The following is a 25,821-nucleotide window of genomic DNA, read 5'->3' on the forward strand; positions in this document are numbered from 1 at the left end:
CATGTGTTAAAGAGATAGCTATGTTGATGAATTCTTCATAGAAGTTAATAGGACATCTAGGGTATAATTTAGTACCAATGAATCCATAAACGTCAGCCCCATGTTCTATAAAGTGTTTGCAACATTTCTCATCAATTAATGTCTCCCATACACATGCTGCCAAGCTGGCATTTACAAGTAAAAAAGGGACAATTTAAAAGCACCAGTATGTGAAGAGTAATTAATGCCCTTTTCATTACCAAAAAAAAACTGCTTTGGCCCAAATACAGCATCCTAAGTGAAAAGATCATAACATCATCTGGTTGCTCAAGTCACAGGCATACTGCCAGGGAACTTTGCCTTTAGTAAAGACTTACTATCAGAAAAAGGAACAAACTCAGATTGGTTGGTCATCACAAATACTATGAGTTCTGAGATCTAAAAGGGCCATTGGAGGGCTTAGTCATTCCAAAAGGTCAAATGTATTACATTTATTCCTTTATAACCACAATGTGGTACATAAGAAAAGTATCTTTTATTTTTTCCCAGAGAATTTCCTGCATTTGTTTTTGTATCTTTGGGTAACTTAACAAAGTTTATTGAATTCTTAGTTCTTAGCTGGTAAATTCTATGTGGGGTTTGTGTGTGTGTGTGTGTGTGTGTTTCTTGATTTTATCTTTGTATCTGTACTTAACACAGTGAATTATGCACAGTTAGGACTTATTTGATGAATTGAAAAAAAATGATTCATAGAGGCAGCTAAATGTTGGACAGTAGTCCAATTGCTGTGCTACTAATCTTCTACTGGGATTAATGGACTTACAGGCTCTCCAGGTAGACCTCTGGGTCCAACCTCTCCATCATCACCCTAGAGGGAAAGAAAAAACAAGCAGGTTTGAGAAACACAACCCATTTTCCTTCTCACTAAATATCAATCATGCAGAAAATCAGTTTCCCTGGAGCAATCAGAGAGTGAACATGCATAAGGAAGATTTTTCTCAGCCTAGAGAAATGCAAAACACATTTGCCAAATTTACTGGCCCTTAGAAATGCTCTAACAATTCCCTAACTTCATTGTCCCAGATAACAGGAATTAGTTGGATGTACTGTGGGAGAAACAAGAAACATTTGGGTCAAAGTAGCCACAGTAGCTCACAGACCACAGGCTTCAATAAGAGATCATCAGAGAAGTCAACTGAACCCAATAGATTGGATTACCTTTATGAATCTTAAATATTGAGGAACCATGAGATCATCCAGTTTACTGGATGCCATGCAATTTACCACAGGGCTCAAAGTGAGCCACTCCAAAACAAAACTAGATTGAATTTTTCCAACCACATCAAGTAGAAAATGATTTCATTGTTTCAATGAACTCAAGAATTGCTTCTCCATAAGTCTCTTCTCTTTGGTTAACTATCTTTCAGGCTCACATTATTAGTGACGTCTCTCCTTCAGCATCTACTGAAGAAAGGAATTCTATGTTCATAAACAGAAAACCTCTATTTTAGTCTTTGCTTGCTTGACCAAGAAAAATTATTTTATATCATCCTTTAACCCTTACTCCTTGGAAATATTTCTGCTCCTTCACTGTGAATTCCCTCCAACACCTACTTCAAATGAGATCATTGCAGGCATGAAGCCCATAAGTCTTTCTGTTGAAATCTTTCAGTTCTAGCACAATCAGGGGCCCTGTCTCAAAATCCTTAGTATTTCTTGAGCTTCAGCCAGTCTCAGACAGCCAGTAGAGAGAGTACATTCTGGACACAATTCATTAACTAAAATGATAAAGTGAGTGGAACATGCTTGACGTTCCCTCTCATTTGAAAGATCCCCTTTGCCTGCCTCTCACCATCAGTTCCCTTGGGTCCCTCACAGTTCCCTTCTCTTTATTTCCAACCTGATCTGTATTACACATTCTGCCTTAAGTAACACAGTCAATTGCACATCTATTTGGTATTTCATCTTCAATTTTCTTGCCCAGGCTCACTGGAGGATTGATGGGCTAGATGCAGTCAGGGATAAATTAGACAACTTACCCTTTCACCATCATCTCCTGGAGAACCTGGGGGACCTGAGGGACCAGGATCACCCTAGAAAAGTAAGATCAGAGTCAGTCAAGACTTGTTGAATTCTCCCAAGAAAATCAATACACTTTTGCTCACGTTCTCTGGGGTCTCATGTTTAGTTTCTCTCTGCTTCATGCACTTCAAATCCAAAGATCTCAGCAAACATTTTTACTGGTATGAATGATGCTTTCAGAGTTCAGCTACCCTAGATGACTGGAAGAATTACTATATGGAAAGATTCATTGCCTGAGTGAATATAGGAGTCCTGAAGGAAGAGAGTTTGCTAGACAGGTTATAAAAGCTTAGGACATGCAACAGTTCATGATATGCATGCATGAAATCCCATGGAAATTTAATCTAAGTCTGACAAAAAATGTGGTCAGTTCTCTTCACACAGGGATTCAGAGAGATGTAATCTGACACTCTTGTCCTTAGCCAAATAATACATATCAAGAATAGTAATCCTCTAAACAGGCCTGAAACATGAACCAATGAATCAAAATGTGAGAGGTTCACTAGTACAGACTTCCCAATGGATTAGGCTAGGAATATTTTTTAAAGTAGGTAACTGAGAACCATAATGATAAAAACAGCCCTTTATATTGACTTTATCTGTGATGAGTTCAGATAAAATATCAATAAAAATCCATTTCTAAAAATAATTAAGTTAGGATTGTAGAATGTTAGATTGGTGGAAGAAGATGTTCTATTTGAAGCCTGCAATTAAGTAACATGAGAACTTGAGAAATAAAATGACATGCCAAAGATCACACAGGTAATTAGTAACTAAACTGAGATTAGAAACTTAGTTTTCTAATGCTTGTTTAATATGTATTCCCTTTTATAGGAGTTCAAAGATTTAGAGATGGAATGGGCCTCAGAGAGTTGGTCCAACTCCTTCATCTTACACATGAAGAAACTAAGTTACATAATTATCAGGTTCTCTAAACTCAAACTGGCTCCACATTCCACTCCACCATATTATCACTCCTAAGTCCTATTTCATGAGCCAAGGAGGACTTGCACCATCAATTTTACAGAGAAGGAAACCAAGGGTCAGAGAGATTGAATGATTTACACAGTCTTCAGTAGCTAATAACTAGGACATAGCAGATGTTGGATTGGAATACATTTAAAGAGTGCAGAAGTAGTTTAGCTCTCTTTCCAGCACAACAAATTGCATATCATCAGTCTTCCTAGGACATTAGACAATTATCAGAACTTAGACATCCAAATAAGCACTGTCCTCCAAATAAGAGTGGTTCCCCTTGTCCTCAGGAGTCTCTCCCTAAGAATTTTCTTTAGAGTTAGTTTATAGTACATATATAGATTAACTGAGTAATTATTCTTTAGACAGCTATAGAGTCCAGGGGCTAAATACTGCCATTATTTGGGAATAGCTGAGCTTGGAGAGAAACCTCCCATATTCTGTCTAGTATTTTGTTTTCTTTTCAAAGGCAATTATAACTACCTCTAATGTGTATAGCCATTGAGGCATTATCCTGAATTTATCAAAAATCACTTATTGTGTGGTGTGAAGTTTTGTTTGGTTTTTGACTTTTTTATTCCTCTCTCTTTTTTGGGTTCTCAAACATTAGCCTTTTAGATTAACTCACAGTAACTGAGGATATCACTAAAAGACTGTAGTCAATTTATGAAATAAAAGATTTTTTTCCTCTTCCTTTTAATACAATTTCAAAATGATTTGGCTTGGCTTAATTATGGACTAAAGATTTAAAAATCTATTAATAATAATAATAATAATCAGAGCTAATATTTATGTAGCTCTTTAAAGTTTGTGAAGTGCTTTACAAATTTCATCTCATTTTATCATTCCAATAACCTTGCAAGGAAAGTGCCACTATTATCATCTCCATTTATTTTGAGAGTCATTGAAGAAAAACTGATGCTCCAACAACAAAGAAATCACTTAGTTATCTTTTCAATCCTCTTCCTTCTGGCATTGCTAGTTTCTCTAAATTCTTCTTCATCATTCCAGGAAACCAGAAAAATTATATAAAACTCAAAGAATATCTTCATTAATGCTATTTAGTTATCCCCTTAGAGGTCGCCAATCATTTCTGAACATGAACAAAGCTTCCAATCTTCCACTTGGGACACTGAGATGTTCCCAAGAAATATCCATAGTTGTCAAAGCTCTGTATGGAATTATTTTTTAATTATTTTAGGTACATTGTGATTGTATTGTCAGTCCTTACCCTATGTCCCTTCTCTCCAGGCAATCCAGCCAACCCATCAAAACCACGGTCACCCTAAAAGGAAAAGAACAAAGAAAGTCAGTATAGATTCTCCATTACCTGAACACCATCTCTCCTTCACTCTCCAGGCATTATTAGAGTAGCAGGTTCAATTCTTTCTTTCACTTCGGGTAGTATACAGAACTATAAGCAATGATTCAGTGCAAGGACATGCATCCAATGTGTAGCCTAATAATGAATATACAAAATCCAGTTTTTTTTTTTCCTTTTACCCATGGCCCTACCTAGTCACACTTTCCTACTTTCCTCACTAGACTGCTATGCATACCATTTGATGGGATGGGGTAGAGAGAAGCTGGCATCTTTCAAGTATCAGGAGCTAAATCTGGAGGAGTTAATCTAGTTCAAATTATATACTCAGAGGTTCTTAAGATTTTTTTAGGGATCTGCAAAGTCAATCTATTTTTATAACAATAATAAAATGTTACTTGCCTATTCCTCTCTTATCTAACTACATATCTATGTGAAAACTAGATTTTCCTCATATGCTTCAATTAAAACAACATATCATAATAGATTGAATGCAGAAACAGATATGAAAATCCAGCTATTATTTATTAAGATAGATATTAAAGATTTACAAAATTATTATTAAATTTTTTGGAAAAAATATATTCTTTGGAAGATATTAGCTTTCAAGTTTATTGGCTTTAATTTTGAATATGGTAAATATTACTAGATATAATCCATATAAATAAACACTCTTTGAGGTCCTTAATTTTTAAGTGTAAAATAGGATTTTGAGATCAAAAAGTTGAAGAATTGACTTGTCTGACCCATAGGTTTTATTTTAAACATGGAAAAACTTGGGTGTTAGGCAACTTGCTCAAGTCACCTAGTGAATGAGTAACAAAGTTGAGAATAAAATTCTGATTTTTGTCTTTCTCATTGTATTCACATTGCCTCTTGGAATGTTAGAACAAATCTGAACATCATCAGTGAGTACTCAATAACAAATGGGGTAGAAAGTGAAATGTGAAATAAATATCCTGAGGCCCAAAACTTTAAATAAAAATGTTAAAAATTAAAAAAAAAACAAAAGAGGCAGTTAAATGGCGCAGTGGGTAGAGCACTGGTCCTGGAGTTAGTTCAAATTTGCCCTCAGACACTTAATTATTACCTAGTTGTGTGACCTTGGACATATCACTTAGCCTCATTACTATGTAAAAACAAACCAAAAAAAAAAAAACCTAGCGAGAAGATGGTTATGAAGGGGAAGGGGTGGCCAGTTTAGGAGGCTTCAGAGAAGTAAAGAAAGATGTTTTAAGAAAAGATCATTAGATTTGTCAATAAAAAATCACAGGTAGTTTTTGTAAAAGCAGATGAATTTAAATGATGAGATAGGAAGAAAGATTGCAAAGACTTAAGAGAGCAAAAAGAAAAGTAGCCCTTCTCTGTGCACTGAAGAGTTCACTCTCCCTTTAGATCTCTTTCCTCAGTGTGTCTAGTTAATCTTTCTTAGGTGCCTGTTGGATTGCTAGTTTGGTACTAGAGCAGTCTCACTGATAACATTAATTTGGGGTTGGGAGGTAGCAGGGAAAAATACGCCACTTCTTGGTTCAAACCCTTCTCCCATTGCTGCCCCTCCAATCAGATTCAAAGATCTAGCTCCTCTAACTAGATCCTCACAATATGAGATTCTCAAGAAGTATTCTTTCAATTAATTTCAATACCTTGCTACTTTTGCACTAGTTTATTTCTTAACCAATTTTAACCAATTAATCAATGCTAATTGACAGATTCAATAAAAACTCTAGGAATTTAAAAAAAAATCATAAGCCCCTAGAGACAAGTTCATAGAGACCATTTCAATATCCTGCATTATCATCTTATATTCCATCCCTAAAGCCCCAAAACAACCTCTACAAGCTTAGGACTTTAAAGGATTTTCTTTGGTGTTAATGCATTTAGTTAGACTGCTTTCTGAAAAGCATGTCAAGTATCATGTTCTATCTGAGACCTTTCTTACATTTTCTACCCTGAAATTACTTTGTATTACTAAGTATGGTTTTGTATATTTTGCATTTTTTATTGACTTGGCATATTGTAATTGTACACACATATACCTTATCAGAATGTAAATTCCTTGAGGGAATATATTTGGAATGGGGGGGTGGGTTGGACTCTCAGAGCTAACCAAATACCTTGTGGTATTGTATAATATTTGTCTTTTGAAATGAATTCAATCGAATTGAATTGAATACAGCAATAACTTGCAAACCACTGGTTTGAGGTAACAGTTATAGAAAAATCTATTTAATGGCTCCCTTGTGGGGGGGGGATATATCAACTTTCAACTATTTTCAAAGCTTTAAGCATCTAGAAATACATCAATGTATGCATACTCATAGATAATAAAGTTCACAAGTGTTTTTATTATGAAAAGGATGATGATAAGATGCTAGTCATGATTTAAAAACAGTGATTAGTCCTATCAAATTGTATTTCTAAGTAAAAACACATTGGAGAACTACAGAGATTTAGAAAGGACCTGAGAGATGATGCAACTCAACTCCCTCTAAAATGCATAAAGTTCTTTCTACAATATTTGCCCCTGTTAGATTTGTAATGCACTGTTGGAATATACTTGTCATGTAATAGTTTATGTTATAGTCTTTTATATTTATGTCTTTTTTCTCTACTAGCTTGGGAGTCCTATAATCTCATCTTATCTAAACTCTGTATCTTCCCCATGGACTAGTCAATGATCCAGCAGATGCTTAAAATATAGCTATTATTCCCTATCACAGTGAAAGATTAATTCCCCTGAAATAGTCACGTGTATTTGAATTCCCTCTAATATCAGTTATATTTAATTAAAATACACTCGTCAATTCTAGCCCAATGGAAACATATAGTGAGAATTCAAATAATTAGACTACTTCAGAGGAGATGTTCTTTGTACAAATCAGAACATTAGCCAATCTCTGTATGAATATTCCTAGATTTTTTTTATAAGCATAATAGCCTTGGAGGTTGTTTCATACCAAATTAACTGACTAGGGATGGAAAATCACAAGTGAGAATTAAGAGTTCTGTCTACCAGCTAATCCAAGAAGAGCTGCATTCCTGTTCAATAAAGAAGATACCCCTCTCTAGCATTCAACTGAGGTCTAAAAATTCACTCAGCATTCTTATGAGAAAACGAAAGTTACCTCTGAATCAGACTGAATGGTGAAAAACCACAAAACTATTCTTTGCCAGCAATACTTTCTTCTATATTAGAGTAGGGGAAAACATGTTTACCATCAAGATCATTTCAGAGTCATGGAGGAAAGAAGAAACAAAAGTTTTATAGCTATTAACTGAAAGCATGAAGATGATTCTTCTGTATCTTCCCTTGAGTCCTAGAATGCATTTAAACAACATCTAATATGGTTACATCTCTCTCTCTCCTCCAGTCCCCTCCTGTCCCCTCCCCTCCCCTTCTCTCCCCTCCTCCTCCTCCTCTCTCTCTGTATATATATTTCCTTTTCTAAAGAAATTAAGTCAGTCAAGGAACACTTATTGTGTTAAAGCAAGGGGTGATCCGAAAGGTATAAACATTATCACTACATTCAAGGAGCTCACATTCTAAAGGAGGAGATAGCATGTGATTTTATATGTGTGTGTATATACACACACATATATAAATGTACACATATATAATATATGTGTATATGATTGTAGTATGTACATATATGTACATACATGAAAATACAAATGTGCATGAAGATGTATATATAGGTTTATATATATGGGTATGTAGGCATATGTAGACAGTACACATTTATAGGTATTTACACACATATTTACTTAATTTGTATATATGTACATATACATATATGTATATAATGCATGTAGATATTCTTTTTTGCAACATACAACATACTTTAGTACATTACATTATATCCTTTGGGACAATATATTGGGCATTTCCCAGTAAGATTGAGGCAGTTTCTAGGCTCTAGTTTTCTCATGGTTGTTTTGAATAAATTTTGATCTGTACATTCATGTATGTGTTTTCCTCAGTTGAGATTACAACCCCCTCATGTTCAACACCCACATGGAGAGAAATCAGACTTGTCCTTTTGAATAATAAAGCCAACTGTTCCTTTTTGTAACAGAGTACACCCAACAAATCATGTGAGTAATGTGGGCAGATAAAACTCTCTTCTCCTTCTGTGCCACTATGAAAGGTGTTCCCATGAGATCAAATACCAAGCAGAAAGCAAGTGGAAATATTTACCTTGGGTCCAGTTTGTCCAGGCATTCCCCTAGCACCATCACTCCCAGCTCGTCCCTGGAACAGAAGAGGAGAAAAAAACTCAAAAAGGGAAAAGAACCCTCTAAGACATTTAATAGGCAATTTGTAATTAATTTCCATGGAAGTAAAGTCAAAACACTCATAAAAGACTTGTAGGTTGTTGGATTGCTATGTGAAGTATCACCATGGAGAAAGCATAGATCTAGATCGAAGAATTATGAGATAGAAATTCTAAAGCACTGCTACAAATGTACAGTCTAAATTTAGATGATACAGTTTTTTTCTAGGAATCAGCTTTCCCATGTATTAAAGGGAGTTAACAACAAATGGTCTAGTAAATTTAAAAAAAAGTACACCAAATATGTGAGAGATCATTACTTTTCTGTAGTGAAATACCATCATTAGCTCTCTCTTAGCAATATTGTTTCTATGGTATGGTGGTTGGGGAAGATAAAAAACTTCTAGTTGAAAGGAATTTCAGTTGAACTTTCATTTCTTCAACTTTCAGGTAAAGAACCTGACGTCTAGAAAAGTAAAGCTACACAGTGATGATCAAACAGCTTCTCAGTGCCAGGACCATGATCAGAACTTATTTTTCCAGACTTCCAGATAAGTGTTCCTTTCACTTACTACATGTCTGCTCTCAAGTCAATTATTTATCACTATCATAACTTTCAAGGTCTTAAAAACATAGTTTGAATTTCTAGTAAATCCTATTTGGCTAGTCATCATCATCATCATCATCATAATGAGAATCATAACATAAATAGCATGCTAAGGCTTACAGAGATCTTTATATATATCATCTAATTTGATCATTATATTTTATGGAATTAGTATGACAAAAATATAGTAATACATGAATTATGGCATCTTATTAACTTCGTAAATGAATATGCATATAGAGGCCAATGGGTGGACCAATCCATTGCTCAGTCAATGACTTAGAAATCTCATTCTGGTTTTTCAACCTGGCCACTTATTAAATGAGCCTCTGCTAACCTTTGATTTTACAAGAAAAAGATCAGCCCAAATAATATATGCAGTTAAAATGTGAGCTAATTGAGCATAAAGGGCTAATTTAATAGAGAAAATAGTAAGAGAATCAATTATTTAATTTCAAAGTATTCATTTTTGCTAAATTTACCAAGGAAAAAGAATTATGTTAAATTATACTTTTTTAATTAATCAGAAATTTTGAAGACTTAAGATCTAGCCAATGGAAGATTTGTCTTCCTAATGCTTAATTTCTCATCTCTCTCCCCTGCCCCCCCCCCCACCATACCCTTCACTCCCCAGAAAAAGACAATGGAAAGCAACATAAAAAGAAAAAGATAAGGTATTAATTCTTTTATTTGTTCCAATAAAGGCTACAAGGATACCTGGAGATGCTAAAGTTATCATTCTCAAAAAGGGGCAGAGTTCTAGGTCCATATTTGCTTCTTAGCAAACACAAAACTGAACCAGGTAAAATACTGGGTAGTCTCTTTTCTACGTATTTATAGGAATCTGGGATAGTCTCACTCAATTTCACAACATGATGCTGCTATTGAAAAATGTTCAGATGTCTTTGCAAACTGTAAAGGCATACAATTTTCTAGATTTTATTGGCAGAGAGACCCTCTAAAGACCAGGCTACATAGAAGCCTTTCTTCTAAGATGTTGAGAGAAAAAATATTCCCTTAAAATTCATGCATCATTGTCATTTAACCAATTTAAACAACAAAAAAAACAAAACAAAAAACCCTGTAATCCTACAGAAACTACCACAGGACATTCCTTTCTACCTTTTGACCTCTGTAGTAGGAAGACTGACAGTTTATTTCTAATAAAGCTGGGGAGAAATATTTGCATAAAGTAAAACATGAAACAATCAGAATTTATTTCTGTTCACTTTTAGGTGAAAATGGCAAATGATTAGGAAAATAAATCTATCAAATATTTAATTAAACAACAAAAGAAATTCCATAGAAAGCCTTATATTGTAAAATAATGAGTTGGTTAGGATCAACCTCCTATATCTTTCATAACTATTGTACCATTATGTAAATTCACCCCAAAGTCTTGTAAGATCTTCAGTCATTAAAATATTGACTTATATGTAGAATATTTTACATGTTGTAAGAAATAAATGATCTATTGCATGTAAAGTCTTAAAGAATCATAAAGCATTACATTATTATTATTATTATTATTATTATTTTATTCCTTACTTAGGCATAAAACCATACCAATTCATTTCAGAGATTTCACAATGAGGTTTGAACTAAACAGATTTTCTGATTACTCTTCCATGAATAAATATTAATAAATGCTAATGAATAAATGCCATAAATGTTAATTAATCAGAAGAGTATACTTTGAGTATTCTGGATAAATGAGGACTTACTAAAGTGGATGTAATTACTGTTTTAATTTGCATATGCAGCCTAATGTTGTGTTGGAAAGAAAATGAATCAGAATAATCCTCTGCAATTGAGTTTAATCCCCAGATTCTTAACCTCAATAAAAGAGGCTAAGTATTCTATTGTTCTCCCAATTCCAATACAGAAGTTTGTCCTAAAAATATGGGACTTTCTAGAGGTCTTATCATTATAATACCAATGATAATCTTCATGATAGAAATGGACTGGCCTGCCACCTCTCTGAGAAACCTGCCAAAAAATAGTAGGAAAGAGCATTTGTACATATTAGTGTGAATTGCAAAGAAATATCTCATCTGAACCAAAACAAACAGGGAGAATGACATGGTTTTTGAAGTTCTTACATGGATGGCCCTCACCATATGTGATGGCATTATCTTTAATTCAAGTTAGGTTTAGTTTCCTAAATAAGTGAATCTCCATTACAATGAGTCATTGCTCCTATAATTTGTAAGCACTATGTGAACCATGGCTTTGAAGCACTCAGGTGACAATCAAAACACTTACCCTTCTTCCAGGTTTTCCTGTTGGACCAGGTGGGCCTTGGATACCACGAGGACCCTATCATAAATAGAAGAGGAGAGGAAAACAGAGAGTTAATGAAATGCACAATATCTTCAGGAATATACAGAGGATTATTCATGACCATAACCTATGACAAACTCAGGGAAATATTTTGCTGTTTAATCTCCTAGTCTCTAAACAAATGGACAGGGCTGGGACCTAGTAGGGATCTGCTCCACAGAGAGCTGGGGAACAGAAGGATAAGAAATAGAATGTATAAAAGATGTAAACATGTTTAAAACTGTTTATTCCATCTCCATATGCCAAAGCTATTTTTTTCATAAACTTCCAGCTTTTCAAGATAGCTACAATGTTATCTAATTTCCCCAAAGAGAAGCAGTTAATAGGTCATGTCACCATATTAGAGTTGTAGCTTTTGGTATTCTAGAAGCAGACCCTTGCAAAAAAAAGTTATTTTCATACATACCTGAGGTCCCATATCTCCTGTTTCTCCCTTTAAACCACCACTCCCAGGAGGACCCTAAGGAAACACATTCCAGTTATGCTCCAGTGGCAGTCAGGAAAACTCAAGAAATACTTTGATAAGGGAAGGCGTGATGAAAGGAACAGTGAAGATCTGCTATAAAGGATGGGCTCCATTTTATTACATTTTATGCAGTGGAAATACTGGGTCACAAGACCCACAAGAGTAGAGGCATTCTTCTAATGCTCCTGATAGAATTCAGGGGGACTGGATTGTCCATGAGGTATAGAAAATGCAAAATCAAATTAAAGAATCATGAAATAGCTTTCTATGTTTCTTTCATCCTTTCTTCTTTCTGAGGAAGATTGGAGAGGTAATTGATGCTTCTATTAAGGTTTGAATCAAGTGACCTCTGAGGTTCCTTCCAATATAGTAAGATTCTGTGTTTCTAGTAGCACACCCTCTGCTATTCAGTGACTAACTCTTTTTTTTTAGGTTTTTGCAAGGCAAATTGGGTTAAGTGGCTTGCCCAAGGCCATACAGCTAGATAATTATTAAGTGTTCTAGACCGGATTTGAACCCAGGTACTCCTGACTCCAGGGCCTGTGCTTTATCCACTGTGCCACCTAGCCGCCCCCAGTGATTAACTCTTGCCCTCACCAATTCTTGTTAAGGTTAATTGAAGAATTAGGCTTAAGATGTGAGCTCTCCAAAAGGCGTTTACCATTTTTAAAAAGGAAGAGAAAAGGGAACTTATTCCATCTTACATCCCTATAATCTCTCCAACTTTCACTCAAATATTCCTACAACCAGAGATGTAAGAAGGAGTATCCCTCCCTTCCACCTTCCCTTTATGCAATGTAATTCAGCTGGGTCACATCACAGTGACCTTTTGTAAACATGAAGCAACTTATAACTGATTATCATCCCTTTGAACTTCCCTACTACCAGTAGAGCAGTCAGCCCTGGCCCTACTCAGAGACAGTTGTTTGAGTGAACTAGTTTTGTACTTCTGAAATGTTGCTAATCTAATCAATAAACTGGTAAGTATATATAATTCCTGATTCGTAGATGGCCTACTATGTTAATGTTATGATAGTTGAGCTCAAAGTTGCTTATCAACTTACCACAGGACCTGGTCTCCCAGTTAGACCCATTGGGCCAGCTGGTCCCCTTAATGCCAACTGGAAGAGAAAGAAGAAAAGATTGTCAAATGCTCTTGGTAAGTACATTTAATTGGGAAGTGTCATAGTAGGTTCCTCCAAGCATCTTTTAATGATCACTTTTATTTGAAGAAGAGTAGTCTCTAAAGACAGGCCTTTGAAAGGGGGGCTGGAGGTGCTCATGGGAAACTTTCAGATTTATTGTTTACCTTGTGGCACTGACAGGGCCAACTCTAGGAAATAATGGCCATAGAATATAGATGAACCACACAGATCTCCAACTCCCTTCTTCAACACACTTTGTTTTCTCCTGTTCAAGTTATTTCCTCTGCCACGATGCATTCCTTCCTCCTCTTTGCTTGTTAAATCTTACTCTTCAAATTCCAAATTTAGTACCAACTTCACAAAGCCTTCCCTGATTCTCCTAGTTACTAATGAATAAGCTTCATTGCACCTTACTTATGTATGGTACAGTTATCTATGTTCCTGTGTCTTTTTCCCCTTCCAGATTGTCAGTTCCATGAAGATAAAGCTAGGTCTTAGCTCAATTTTGGAACTACTTCCTTATTCTGCATACAGCAAGCATTTTAGAAATATTTGTTATCAGTTTTCAAAGCTCCCATTTTTTCTTTCTACATACATGCAATGACTTTTTTCTACTTCAAATAGTTCTTAGAATCCTCCCATTCCTCTTCATAAGTCCTTTTTCAAAAACTTGCTCTTCCAGAGGGCAGGCTCTGACCTCTGTGACTTAGACTTGAACTTGAATGTCAGTTAGATTGGGAGAGAGCTCCCAATGGAATTTGTATTTGAAGCATATTCTCTTTTGAGGGAATTCAGGTCTTTCTGGTACTTCTAAAATCATATCAAGTCTACTCACTACCAACTTGTAAGAATAACCTGGACTATGTTATATAATGAAAAAAACATTAGATTTAGAGTAATAATATATGGTTTGAATTCCAATTTTGCTTATTTTTGACCTATGTGTGGCCCTCAGTAAGTCACTTCTTCTCTCTAATCTTTATTTTCCTTATTCTCCAATAAAGAGATTAAACTAGAGCCCTGTGGTTCTATATAGTGCTGACTGTATGACCTTATCAATCTATCCCATTTGCTAGAAGATATTTTATCACAAATCCTTAATTTCTGCTACCAATCCATTTTTCCAGTTTTCCAACTCTTTGCCATTCTGAATTTGACCTTCCAAACTATGTCTAAGGAGAACTTCAGAGACTACCTCCAGGAGATACACACAATCTGCCTCTTTGGGTACAGACCCATCATTTCTACCTGAAACCATTTCCATTTAGGAAGTGTTTTTTAACCATCCCCATAAGTACATCTTTAATTCTGCTTAAACTTTTAAAAATAAACAGATTAAAAATCAATATAGGCATCCCTAAATCCATAAATCTCTTCCTAGGTAATGGAAGTTGCCACATAGTATATTACATCACTTGGACAATTTGTTCCATAGCAACTACTTGACACTTAAAATGTCCTGTAATTATCCATGCACTCCAATAATTAACATCTACTTGGGACTGCACTCAGAGCACCATAAATATTGCACAAACACTGGATTATTTAGAGCTTTCTTTATGACGTCCCATTAAGAGAGCCGCTCTGAAGGATCACCCACCCGGGCAGCATTTGCTCTTATCATGGGCAATCAGCAATCTGGAGATACATCAATTAAAAATGCAATTAGATAATTGAGTGAAGCAATGGAAAACAAGAGTAATAAGAGAAGAAAAATCTCTTTTCTGGACTCCACTCCTTGTGAATTAAGTATAGCATGAGGATGGTAGTTTATTTAATGTCTGCACATCTCTTTTCCTTTGTCTTTCTCTCATTCCTCTTTCCAGTGCTGAGAGAAAGCAAAATTTTGTGAATCATCATAGTCTCAATACTACTCAAGTTGACAGAACTGATCTTTAGCTCCCTCTCTTCTCACTCATCTCTCCTTCTGCCTCCCACTCAGATACTTTCTCCTCTCAGTGAGCCTCTTCCCTTTTCCCTTAGACAGCTAGTGTCCTTCTATTCAATTCCTCAAAAGGTGAATTCTCAAGAATGGCTGTGACCCTCATCTACAATTTGGTATGCATGACTAAAGGAAATTTAGCAAGTCATCTCTCCCAGTGTATTGCTATTGCTCATCCTTCATTCTCAAAGAGGACCAATGACATAGTAAGGGGGATGTCTTGATGCTTGAATGAATTATATTAAGTGAAGCAGATTTGTACAAAGTCATTAGCTTCACTTTATCCTCTAGAGTCATCAGAGTCAAGTGGCAAGACAAAAGTTAAGATGCATAGTAGTGCCCTAGGATACAGTGCATGACCTGGGCCTTTCTAAATTAAAGTCTTTCCCAAGTCTCAGTTTATCTGAAAAATCACCCATTCATTGACTTAGGTAAGCCCTATTAACACTGACCAAGTCAGTTTACTTCTGGGCCTCAGTTTTCTCATACACAGTTTCCTTATACATAGAAACATTATGTGATAAATAAGTAAAGAAAGCCCCATCTCTCCTTTTACTTATTACTCCTGATGTCCCACACTCATCCAACTTACAGTCTGACAGATTGTTAGTTTTCCCAACAGATATAAATGGATACAGTATTTTCTTATGACCATTTTCTTTACTTCTGTGATATAAAGCAGAAAGCATTGTTACTTTCCCCCTCAATATTGTCAGATCAACAGAACCTGGGCATGTCCTTAGTTACCAGCACCACTACCACCATGACCACCATCCCCTCCCTACTTCTTCCTCTATTCTCCTGCCTTAGTAAGGAATCAAAAATCATCTTCAGAGTTTAGTTATGACAAAAAGTATTTTTTATTCATATCTAACTCAACCCAACTGGAACCCCCACTCCCTATTATCAACATATCCCCAAATCATACATACTCTGGCTTGCTGTAAAATGGCTTGGGCTTGTGACTCCTGGGCTGAAACCATTGGTCCTTTTGAACCTGAATCACCTCCTCCTCCAAATCGGAACTGTGGAGCAAAAAAACAGGGAAATGACTGGAGTGGGGTTTGGGATGGGGAAGGACCTAAGAAGTAGGAAATACCTCAGCACTTTGCCATATAGTGTGGGAAGTACATCTTATACTATTCTGAAACTGGTCAACTTCAAGGCCTTAATAAGATGATCAGGCTGGGCAAAAGGAACCATTGTTTATTCAATTGATTCAAATTCAAATCAGAATATCTTGGTCCAGATTTCTACACCAGGAAACCATTTGGATAAACTCATTCACCTCCATCATTCTGATGTTTCCCTGAGGTGGATATATTCTACTGGTTACTTGAATTTTTTTTCAAGGAGAATCAAAACACTGACATCTTTTTCAATATCTTACTCATAAGACCATTATCCCATTTGTGTCAAAAGACAAATTCAGAAACAAGAATGGATGCACTCAGATCCTCAGTGGAATGGAGGAAGCAGCTCCCATTTCTTCTCTACAACCCCTCATGGCCCCCATGCACTGCAAGCAGTCATTCTATATTATTGATAAACTTCATCCCTACCTCTGCTTCTGTCCACTATCATACAGAATGATTTAAGCTTACGTTTTACTTTTGTTTAAAGATGAGAATTAAAAACATGACTAGGAAAGAAGTAGGCCTTTAAAGCATAGGGGTCACTCAGGACTCTCCCTTCCTGCCAAAGTTCTTGGCTAGACTTGTAATATACTTTTAAAATGTATTTTGGGTTATTTTGTTTTATTTTGTTCTTTCAACTCCAGAGTTTCTTTCAATATCCCTCTGTTACTACTTCCAGAAAGTCACCCCCTATACTAAAAAAAATAATTTAAGACAAAAAAGAAAAAGGAAAAATGATCAAAAGTAATCAAAACATTAAACAAATCAACATATGCAGTGTGTGACACTCATCAGTAACCCTCCTAGAAAAATAAATGGGGTATGGTATTTCTCTATATATTTCACCAGTGGTACCATATTTTCTTTGCAATTTTACAATATTCACTTTTGATTTTTTGGTATGGTTCTTTCTATTTACATTGTTGTAGTCATTGTGTACATTATTTTAATCATCTCTGCTTACTTCACTCTGCATCAGATCATATAAATCATTTCAGTTTTTCTATGTTCATCATATTTGCCATTGCATCTATCATAGTAAATTTCTATTATATTCATGTACCATTAGTTGTTTAGTCATGCCCCAATCATTGATTATCTGTTTTTTTGTTTCTATTTATTTGCTCCTGCAAAAAGTGTTACCAATTTTTTTTTTCCTGGTGGCTATAAGAATTTGCTTCTCATGAATAACTTAAGGATATCAGCCTAGTACTGGTATCTCTGGATCAAGAATTATGGACATTTTAATCAGGTATTATTTACATAATTCTAAATTGATTTTCAAAATGTTTATACAGATTCACAGCTTTAGTGAGCCTACCTTCCCTCCAATATTGACTATTAGTATCTTTTATCATCTTTTCCAATATTCTGGGTATTGCATCTCAAGGAAAATTTAAACACTGTATCATTAAAATGGAGATGATATTAACTTTGTCAATGCTGAGTACCAGATGCTATTTTTTTTCCTCAGGCTACCAAATGCTTTATTTTCTCAGGTCAATACTGACTTATATCCTGTTCTTCCTCCTTTCTCACCCCACCCTCTTTTTTCAAGCTCTTAAAAAAGCACCAAATTTAATGAAACTATAGATGGGGCATAAGGCCACATTGAAGAAATCATCATATGTATACATGTGGTAGCCAAATAGAGCATAGGTGAAGAGAAAGAACCTAAAAGAAAGCATCAGAACACCTGAGTTTTAGCTCTTGATCTCTCATGAACTTGTATGCTTTTTGTTTCGTTTTTCCATCTGTAAAACGAAGCTCACATCACTTCCATCCTTGATTCAGAACTAAGGATAAAAGTAGAAAGTATTGAAGTCCTTTAGAAGTAAAGGCATATGGAGCAGCTAGGTGGTGTAGTGGATAAACACCAGCCCTGGAGTCAGAAGCGCCTGGGTTCAAATCTGGTCTCAGACACTTAATAATTACCTAGCTGTGTGGCCTTGGGCAAGCTACTTAACCCCTTTTTGCCTTGCAAAAACCTAAAAACAAAAGAAGAAGAAGTAAAGGTATATAAAGGTAGTTAGGCATGGTATTGTATACCATGTAGCAGTCTATACTGCTAGGGGAGGATAAGGCTGGTGGCTCCCTTTAATTCTATAGCTACAGGACAAAAGTTTATTAGATAAGATTGCACTAGGTCTGACACATATGTTTAGCTCTTGTAAATGAAGAGTCACTAGGATACCTAAAGAGGAGCAAAGCAGCCAAGGTTGTTTTTTTTTAATAGATTTTTGAAAGGCAAAGGAATTAAGTGACTTGCCCAAGGTCATATAGCTAGGTAATTATTAAGTGTCTGAAGTCACATTTGAACCCAGGTCCTCCTGACTTCAGGGCTGGCACTCTAGCCACTGCACCACCTAGCTGCCCAGAAAACATCCAAGGTTTAAAAAAATAGGTGATTAAACTTCTATAATGGCATTGGAATCTGACCCACTGCTTTTTACAACCCAGGAAAGTTAATGAAAAAAAATATCAAAAAAAAACAAACAAAAATAAAACAAATTGTAAAAATTGTCTATAAAGAATAGATATTGTTAAACTGATTATTGAGATATAAATATTAGCATTCTGGCTGCAAGAAGATTAAAGGGTTCTGGAATAAGCAGCAATAATGACTAGATGGATATTTCTTCTCTCACTCAGGGACTAGAATAAATTCTTTCTTAGGGTCTTAATTTACCTTTCTGTATAAACAGGATAATGGTCTGAAGAGTTAAGATATTGCAAAATCTAACAAAGTGTCATAAATCTCCTGTGAAGAACCAGAGAAAATAAAGTGTATCCTTCTTGGCAAAGAACCAGAATAATAGAAAGGGAAAATTGAGCATGAGTAAATACAGTTGAAAGAACTCAGGAGGTTTAGTTACTTTGTCTAGACCTAAAGCTGATTGGCCACTTTGTTTCTTACCTACCAACACAGTCTGTGGTATTTGAGATTTCTCTCTGTTAATGGCCTTCTCTACTCCTTGCAAAAGCCGTCCATAGAGAATGTGGAAGAATTTCCTTCCCCCTTTATCCTCCCCATGATAAGTACAGGAGTAAGAAAAAATATAATATCTATATACTCATGCACTTTTAAAACATAGGCTTTAGGCAATGCCTAACTTATTTTAAACCCCTCAACAATGAGTTTTTCTCCAGTAGTGAGGAGAGGTTGTATTAAGACATCCATGTGGTCTTAGCTGGCCTCTTTCATGGAAGGCAGAAGATATTTATAATAAAGAGGTGTAGGGTTAGGACCATAGTTTCTGAATAGGGAGCAGTATAAAGTTCACTAAAGGGATAGATTCAGTGGCTTGACTTCATAAATAATGAGTCTAGTCACTCATCTAACCAGGCTTAAATGTTTCATAAATATACCCAGCAGAAGAAAGATACTCACAGGCAGCATAAGCATGGTCCCTGGAGGTCCTGGCAAACCATCAGCTCCTGGAAGGCCTGGACGGCCAGGAGGGCCCTATTGTGAGAGGATAAAAACAGAATCAAGGTATGGTACCTCTTACATTTCTAACCCTTCATTTGGTGCTATAGGAAATAAAAAGGAAATAGAAGGCATAATTCCTTCACTTGAGGAATTCGAAATCTGGTTAGAGAAATACAAAAATACATGCAAAATACCCACACATGCACAGACACACACAAGCACATCATAGAGCAATTAAAGATGGTATGTCATCAAGTCAACAATAAGTAAAGTATAAACTGCAGATGAACCACAGAGGGAAGACACTAGGCCTTAAAGAGAATTATGAAAGGCTTTTCTGGGAAAGTGAGACTTTAGAGAAGCCAGGAGATGGCACTAAGGAGGGCGAGAGTTGTAGGCAGATGGCAAAATCAGCAAAAATTCCAGAAGTTGGGAGATAAAGTCTCTTGTGCAAAAAACAGCAAGGAGGCTAGTTCCATTGGCTAATGGTTTAGGTGGAGGGGAGTAGGTATAGGAAAATGGGAAAGGTAGGACAGACCTAGGTTAAGAAAGACTTTGGAAGTCAAACAGGATTTTATATTTGATCCTAAAGGTCACAGGGAGCCACAACAAAGCATTTCATTATGTAATAAAAGCTATAAATAAATTTTAAGAAGACATTGTGAGAAGGGGAAAATATTATGGGCTTAAACCAGTGGGGAAAGTCTCACAGAGTAGTAGAAATGAAAATGGGACATGAAAAGATTTGGAGATAGAAGAGGGTAGCATTCTAGGAACATGGAACAGCTTGAGCAAAAGTGAGAACAGGTGATTTTAGGTAGGAAGGAGGCAGTGATGGGCATTTTGTCAATCCACAAATTCTCCTTCTTATTTGTCATACTTAAATTAGCAGACCACATACACAATGAAGCAAAACCTCATTGAAAAACCCAAATTACCAAAACTGTTAATAGAGGTTCTTTTTCAATGGCTGCATGATCTCTTCTATATAGGTTGTCCCTTTATCAGTCTACACTGCAACTTATCCAGGTTCAAATGATTTACATAGTCATAGATCATTAATTCAGAACTATTTTATTTGGAATCTTTGATCATCTAGATCAGGGTCAGACTTAAGATTACCTTTACTTAGCAAACTATCCAATGTACAAATAAACAATCTTTTCAAGCCCTCTAAAATACTTCCAAGGCATTGATTCATACATGTGGTAGTCAAACAACATGTTAAAGCAGGTTTCCAAAGGCCTTCTGCTAGATGACACTTTAAATAATGAACTTTGTTAGCAAATTCAGCTATTTTTATATCTTTGAAAATATTATTTTAAAAATATATTATTATATCCTTTCCAATAACTAAAATTAGTGAAACTTTAACCATATATACAAGGCAATACATAACTCTACAAAGAATTGACAGCTGAATTCTTCTCTCCACTTCTAAGAAAAATTTAGATGGATTCTGCAAAGATGTTTACTCCAGAGGACAATCTTCCAATAACTGATAAATGAAAGTTCTATTATTGCATATTAGAACCTACTCAGTAGAATTTGTTCAATTAAAAAAAAACACTTGACTCCTAAAAAAAAGAAAAATTATTTTACCCCAATCCATAGCCAAGAAAATGAAAATTCAAGATAGTTCTCATGGGATTTGTAATACAGAGGGATATGATTGCATCCTCTAAGCTTGAGTAATACCTTGACTGAGATTTTGGATAGAATTTTGAGTGAATAGTAAGAAAGAAAAGAAATGAAGAATAGATGGAGGGAAAGGAAGGAGGGGAAAAGGAGAGATGATAGAAGGGAGAGAAGAAAAAAACATCTTCAAAATCTGTTGCTTCATCAAAGAAAGATGAGGTTGTGCATGTCTGTGTATCTATGTGAACACAGGCATTGCAGATACAAATTCATACACATAAATATATCTTCTCACTCACCAATGCTTTCCTCACTCTAACAAATCTTTTTTTTAATTAAAAGTAAAATAAATAGAACTGCAACTGTTCTCTAAAGTGATTCATGGGGGAAAATAATCATTCTGTATTTGGAACAATTGCTCTGGAGTGTTAATTTTGAAAACTTTTACCAATGAGAAGATAAATTTAGTGAAAAAATATTTCAGTTCAGATACAAATGAGTTTTTAACTTGTCTCCTTTTATCCAGTTTCCTCTTTCATCTACCTGTTTTCCACAAAACCCACCAAAATTATCTTCCTAGAAAACAAACCTAATGATGCTATTCCCCTGCTTAAGTATTTTCAGTAGCCCCTGATTGTCTTTATAAATGCAAATTTTTCAGCTTGGTGATACAAAACTCTTCACAATGTGGTGCTAAGCTATGATTCTAGACTAACTGATTATGTAGGTTTCCAAGCAAATTGAAGCACTTGCTTTTCAAATCTAATCATGGCCATTTACTAGTTCTGTGTGATCCTAGGCAAGTCACTTAATTTCATTTTTCTCAAATGCAATATGAAGATGTGATAGTTCCTACCTTCCAAATGAGTATGAAATGAGATAATATTTGTAAAGTGCTTAGCACATCATAGATGCTTAAATAAATCTAAGGGTTCCATATCCCAACACTGCATCTTTCTTTATGCTAGCTGCTTATTCCCCATGCCTAGATGTCACTTCATTTTCATCTCTGTCTTGGAATCGTAAGTTTTCTTGAAGATTCAGCCAAGAACTACCTCCTCTATTAAACATTGCTGGATCTCCTTTATTAGTGCACACTCCCTCCTCAACTTTCATTCAAAGAATGCATACTTCTTAAGAGCCAGAGCTGTTGTCCATTTAATCTTTTTATTCCTAACAATCAGCACAGTGCCTAGCACATTTTGGAATTATATTTGTAATTTCATCAGGGAAGGTCTTTAATAAATGCTTATTGAAACTGAACTGAATTGACTGAAATAGTAACATAGCTTGAGAAAAATGAACAGCTCTTAAGAGAGTCAAATGATTTATCTGCATAAAGTACAGTCTCCCGAGCTATAGAACAGAGGCTGCATTTCAAACCAACCTATCCATTTTTCAAGACTACTGTGAAAATGGGCCTATGATATGGCTCTCACACTGTTTACTTAGCTCAAGTCAGACATATGGGACTCTCCAACTTAGCTGATGAGGAGTTGATAGGTACATAAGTCAGTTCCAACTGCTGATTAAAGGTACAATAAATAATGCAAGCTGGCCTTTTGGCACACAAGAAACTTCTTCTTAAAATTTAGTACTTGTTCTATTGGTTCCCAAATCATTACCTTAACTGGGTATCCTTGGTGAAATATTTCACACACACACACACACACACACACACACAAAATGAAAGCCTCCACAGATGGAATTTTAGTATTTAAATAACAATGATTTTCCTGAAGACTAGGCAAGCAATTATTGGACTGACTACTACTATGTAGGGTAGATGTTAGAAGCCATAACACAAAAGTAATTTGCTCAAAATGTTTGAGATAAAACCAGTAAGTCTTTATTTTAAAATCAGGATGAAATGAAAAAGCATGAACCTCACAGTCTACCATTTGGCACTGGTTAGAGAACAAAACTCTGAGTATGACTCATAATGGCTGTGGGGAAAATAACTCCAAATATCTCATACAAGCCTTCATCTTGAAATATTCTACCTTTACCACAGCAAAGAATCAGAGGTGAAAATAATAATAATAATAAAGCTTTCTAAATGTTTTCAAAATGCCTATATTTAAAAAAAAATTTATAGTGCTGTTCAGGTGGGCATAAATTTGGAATTCCAATGGCTTTCTTTGCAATAAACTCCAGGGATTACAAGAAACAAACTTACATGTCCCCAAATAAAAGGCTAGAAAATATGTACTGGGTCCCACAATGGATAGAGGCCCATACTTGAATTCAGGAAGACTTATTTTCCTAAGTTTAAATCCAGTCTCAGAAATTTACCAGCTGTGTGACCTTGGACAAGTCACTTAACCCTGTTTGCCTGACTAACTTTCCTCATCTAGAAAATGAGTTGGAGAATGAATAAGCAAACCACTGTAGTATCTTTGCCAAGAAAACCCCAAAAAGGGTCATAAAGAGTCAAATAAGACTGAAAAATGACTGAACAACCACAGTAGAAGGATCACTCAGATTGGAAGTCAGAGTCCTGAGTTCAATCTCTGACCCTGTCAGTTAACTGTATGACTTTGGGAAAGTCACTTAACTTCTCAGGAATTTTACTGAATGACTTCTAAGATTCCTTCCAGTTCTAAATCCATGAACCTACAATATTTGGCACCCCTCCCCCAACTCCAGCTATACTAAGTCTGGATTATCCTGTTTATACTCTTATATGATTAGAGAATTCTGTGCTTTGTGAAATTCATGCTACTTTCTATAGGATCTTTTATCGGAAAGTCCACCACTCTTTTCAAGGCACTCTTTTCTGTGCAAATAACCCAAGTATTACTATTAAACATTTAATATTTTAATTTTATTAAAGCAGTTCCTCAAATGACTTCTACTGAACAACATGTTAATAGATCTTGTTAGAAAAGTTCATTGTTTTATATTCTTGAAAATATTCTATCATATCCCTTTAAGCACAATTCAAGAAAGTTAAAGACCTACCCAAAGTGACATGACCAATTTGTTGCTAACCTCATAACCTCTGAATCTCCTGCATCAATCTGTGTTTACATCTGTGTGAGATCTCTGGAGAACAGAACAATAGACTTTCTCTCAAATCCATTTACCTTCTCTCCAACAAACCCCATTCTCTCAAATTTTTTCTTAGGGAAATGGGAAAAGATGAAAGCAAATTCTCCCCAAGCAGATATCTGAAATATGCACAGTTCAGGTCAACATCTGTAAACTCAGGGGCTAGATGCGTGAAAGTTTCAATTTTATTATTCTATGGCTTATGTTATGTTATACTATGTTATGTTATATTACATCATATGTATTATGTAGTCATAAATATTTTTCTATATCTTAACTAAGATTTTCCTTCAATGTTTTATCATGACATGGAGATAATTCTGCAATCTCAAAAATGATATCTGCTGATTACAGCCTAGTCTGAATAATGTAGAAAGGCTTAAAATACAGATCTAGTGAGAGATGATATATGTTGTTTAAGGGTTAGGCTAGCTTGGGCTTGAAAATCAGTGCTGGATAATGAGAATGCAGAGGGATAAGAATCAAAAGACCTGCATCCTAGTCTTGTTTCTACCACTTCTTAATTGTATTTCTTTAGGGGAGTCACTTCCTCTTCTATTGGTCTCAGTTTCCTCCTGGCTAAAATAAAAGATTGAGATTGGCTGTGCTCTAAGATTTTTTCTAGCTCTGAGGTACTAGGTACACTAGAGCAGTAGTCCAACAAAAGAGATATAAGTATGATTTCTCCCCACTCCTCAGGGCAAATCATTAAGATTATCTGTTCAGTCATAGTTGGCTTAGTAATCTTCATGGTGAAAGAAGCATCTACTTGGACCAAACTATGAACCTCAAAAATCTATATCTATATACATATATTTATATATATATATATATATGTATCATCTATAAGAAATATTATTGTTTCTCCTATTCTTACACCATTTTTGGTGGAGCCTGATAAATGTGTTTATAAAACACTTTTTGTATAACTTTGTAAATAAGTCTCAAACATTTATTAATCCACATATTTACTTTACCAGCATGACTTACTCCCAGAAGGTAGAGGCACAATGAAATAAATGAACTGTATACTACTAACCCAGCATAAACTGTTATTCACAAGCCTGTAGTTATTTTCAAAACTAATATAGTACATGCCAGATACTGACTGCACATAAATCAACCAACCCCTTTTTATGCTGAAATAGCCTTGAAGCTGAGCTCCAGGACCTCGAACCAGCAAACTGGGGAGGCCAGTCACCAAGGGATTCATTATACAATAAGATCCCTGTATATAAAGGAAGCAACTAGGTTTCAGTGGAAAGAAGACTGGTCTAGGGGTGAGAGGATTTAACAAGGTCAGATCCTACTCTGTTTGGGGGCATACAGTTATGTGGGTTGTATGGTGCTAGGCAAGCTATTTTAGATATTCTGTACCTTAGTTTTCTCATCTGTACAATAGGGATAACAACACAGAAATATTGTG

At 35.5% G+C, this 25,821-nt stretch overlaps 1 protein-coding gene across 2 annotated transcripts in view; it reads right to left on the minus strand.

Moving 5' to 3' along the window:
• COL5A1 (collagen type V alpha 1 chain) overlaps positions 1-25,821 on the minus strand; it is a 288,050-nt gene that overhangs the window by 96,426 nt on the left and 165,803 nt on the right. For both annotated transcript variants that reach the window (XM_074210737.1, XM_074210736.1), the window contains exons 12-20: positions 19,662-19,736; positions 16,067-16,159; positions 13,112-13,168; positions 11,988-12,041; positions 11,504-11,557; positions 8,556-8,609; positions 4,268-4,321; positions 2,019-2,072; positions 803-847 (exon numbers count right to left, since the gene is read on the minus strand). In XM_074210737.1, the coding sequence (XP_074066838.1) occupies positions 803-847; positions 2,019-2,072; positions 4,268-4,321; positions 8,556-8,609; positions 11,504-11,557; positions 11,988-12,041; positions 13,112-13,168; positions 16,067-16,159; positions 19,662-19,736 (540 nt within the window). The remainder of the gene's footprint in view (positions 1-802; positions 848-2,018; positions 2,073-4,267; positions 4,322-8,555; positions 8,610-11,503; positions 11,558-11,987; positions 12,042-13,111; positions 13,169-16,066; positions 16,160-19,661; positions 19,737-25,821) is intronic.

This window comes from Macrotis lagotis, chromosome 1 (genome assembly GCF_037893015.1).
Source record: "Macrotis lagotis isolate mMagLag1 chromosome 1, bilby.v1.9.chrom.fasta, whole genome shotgun sequence".
NCBI classification, from domain to species: domain Eukaryota; kingdom Metazoa; phylum Chordata; class Mammalia; order Peramelemorphia; family Peramelidae; genus Macrotis; species Macrotis lagotis.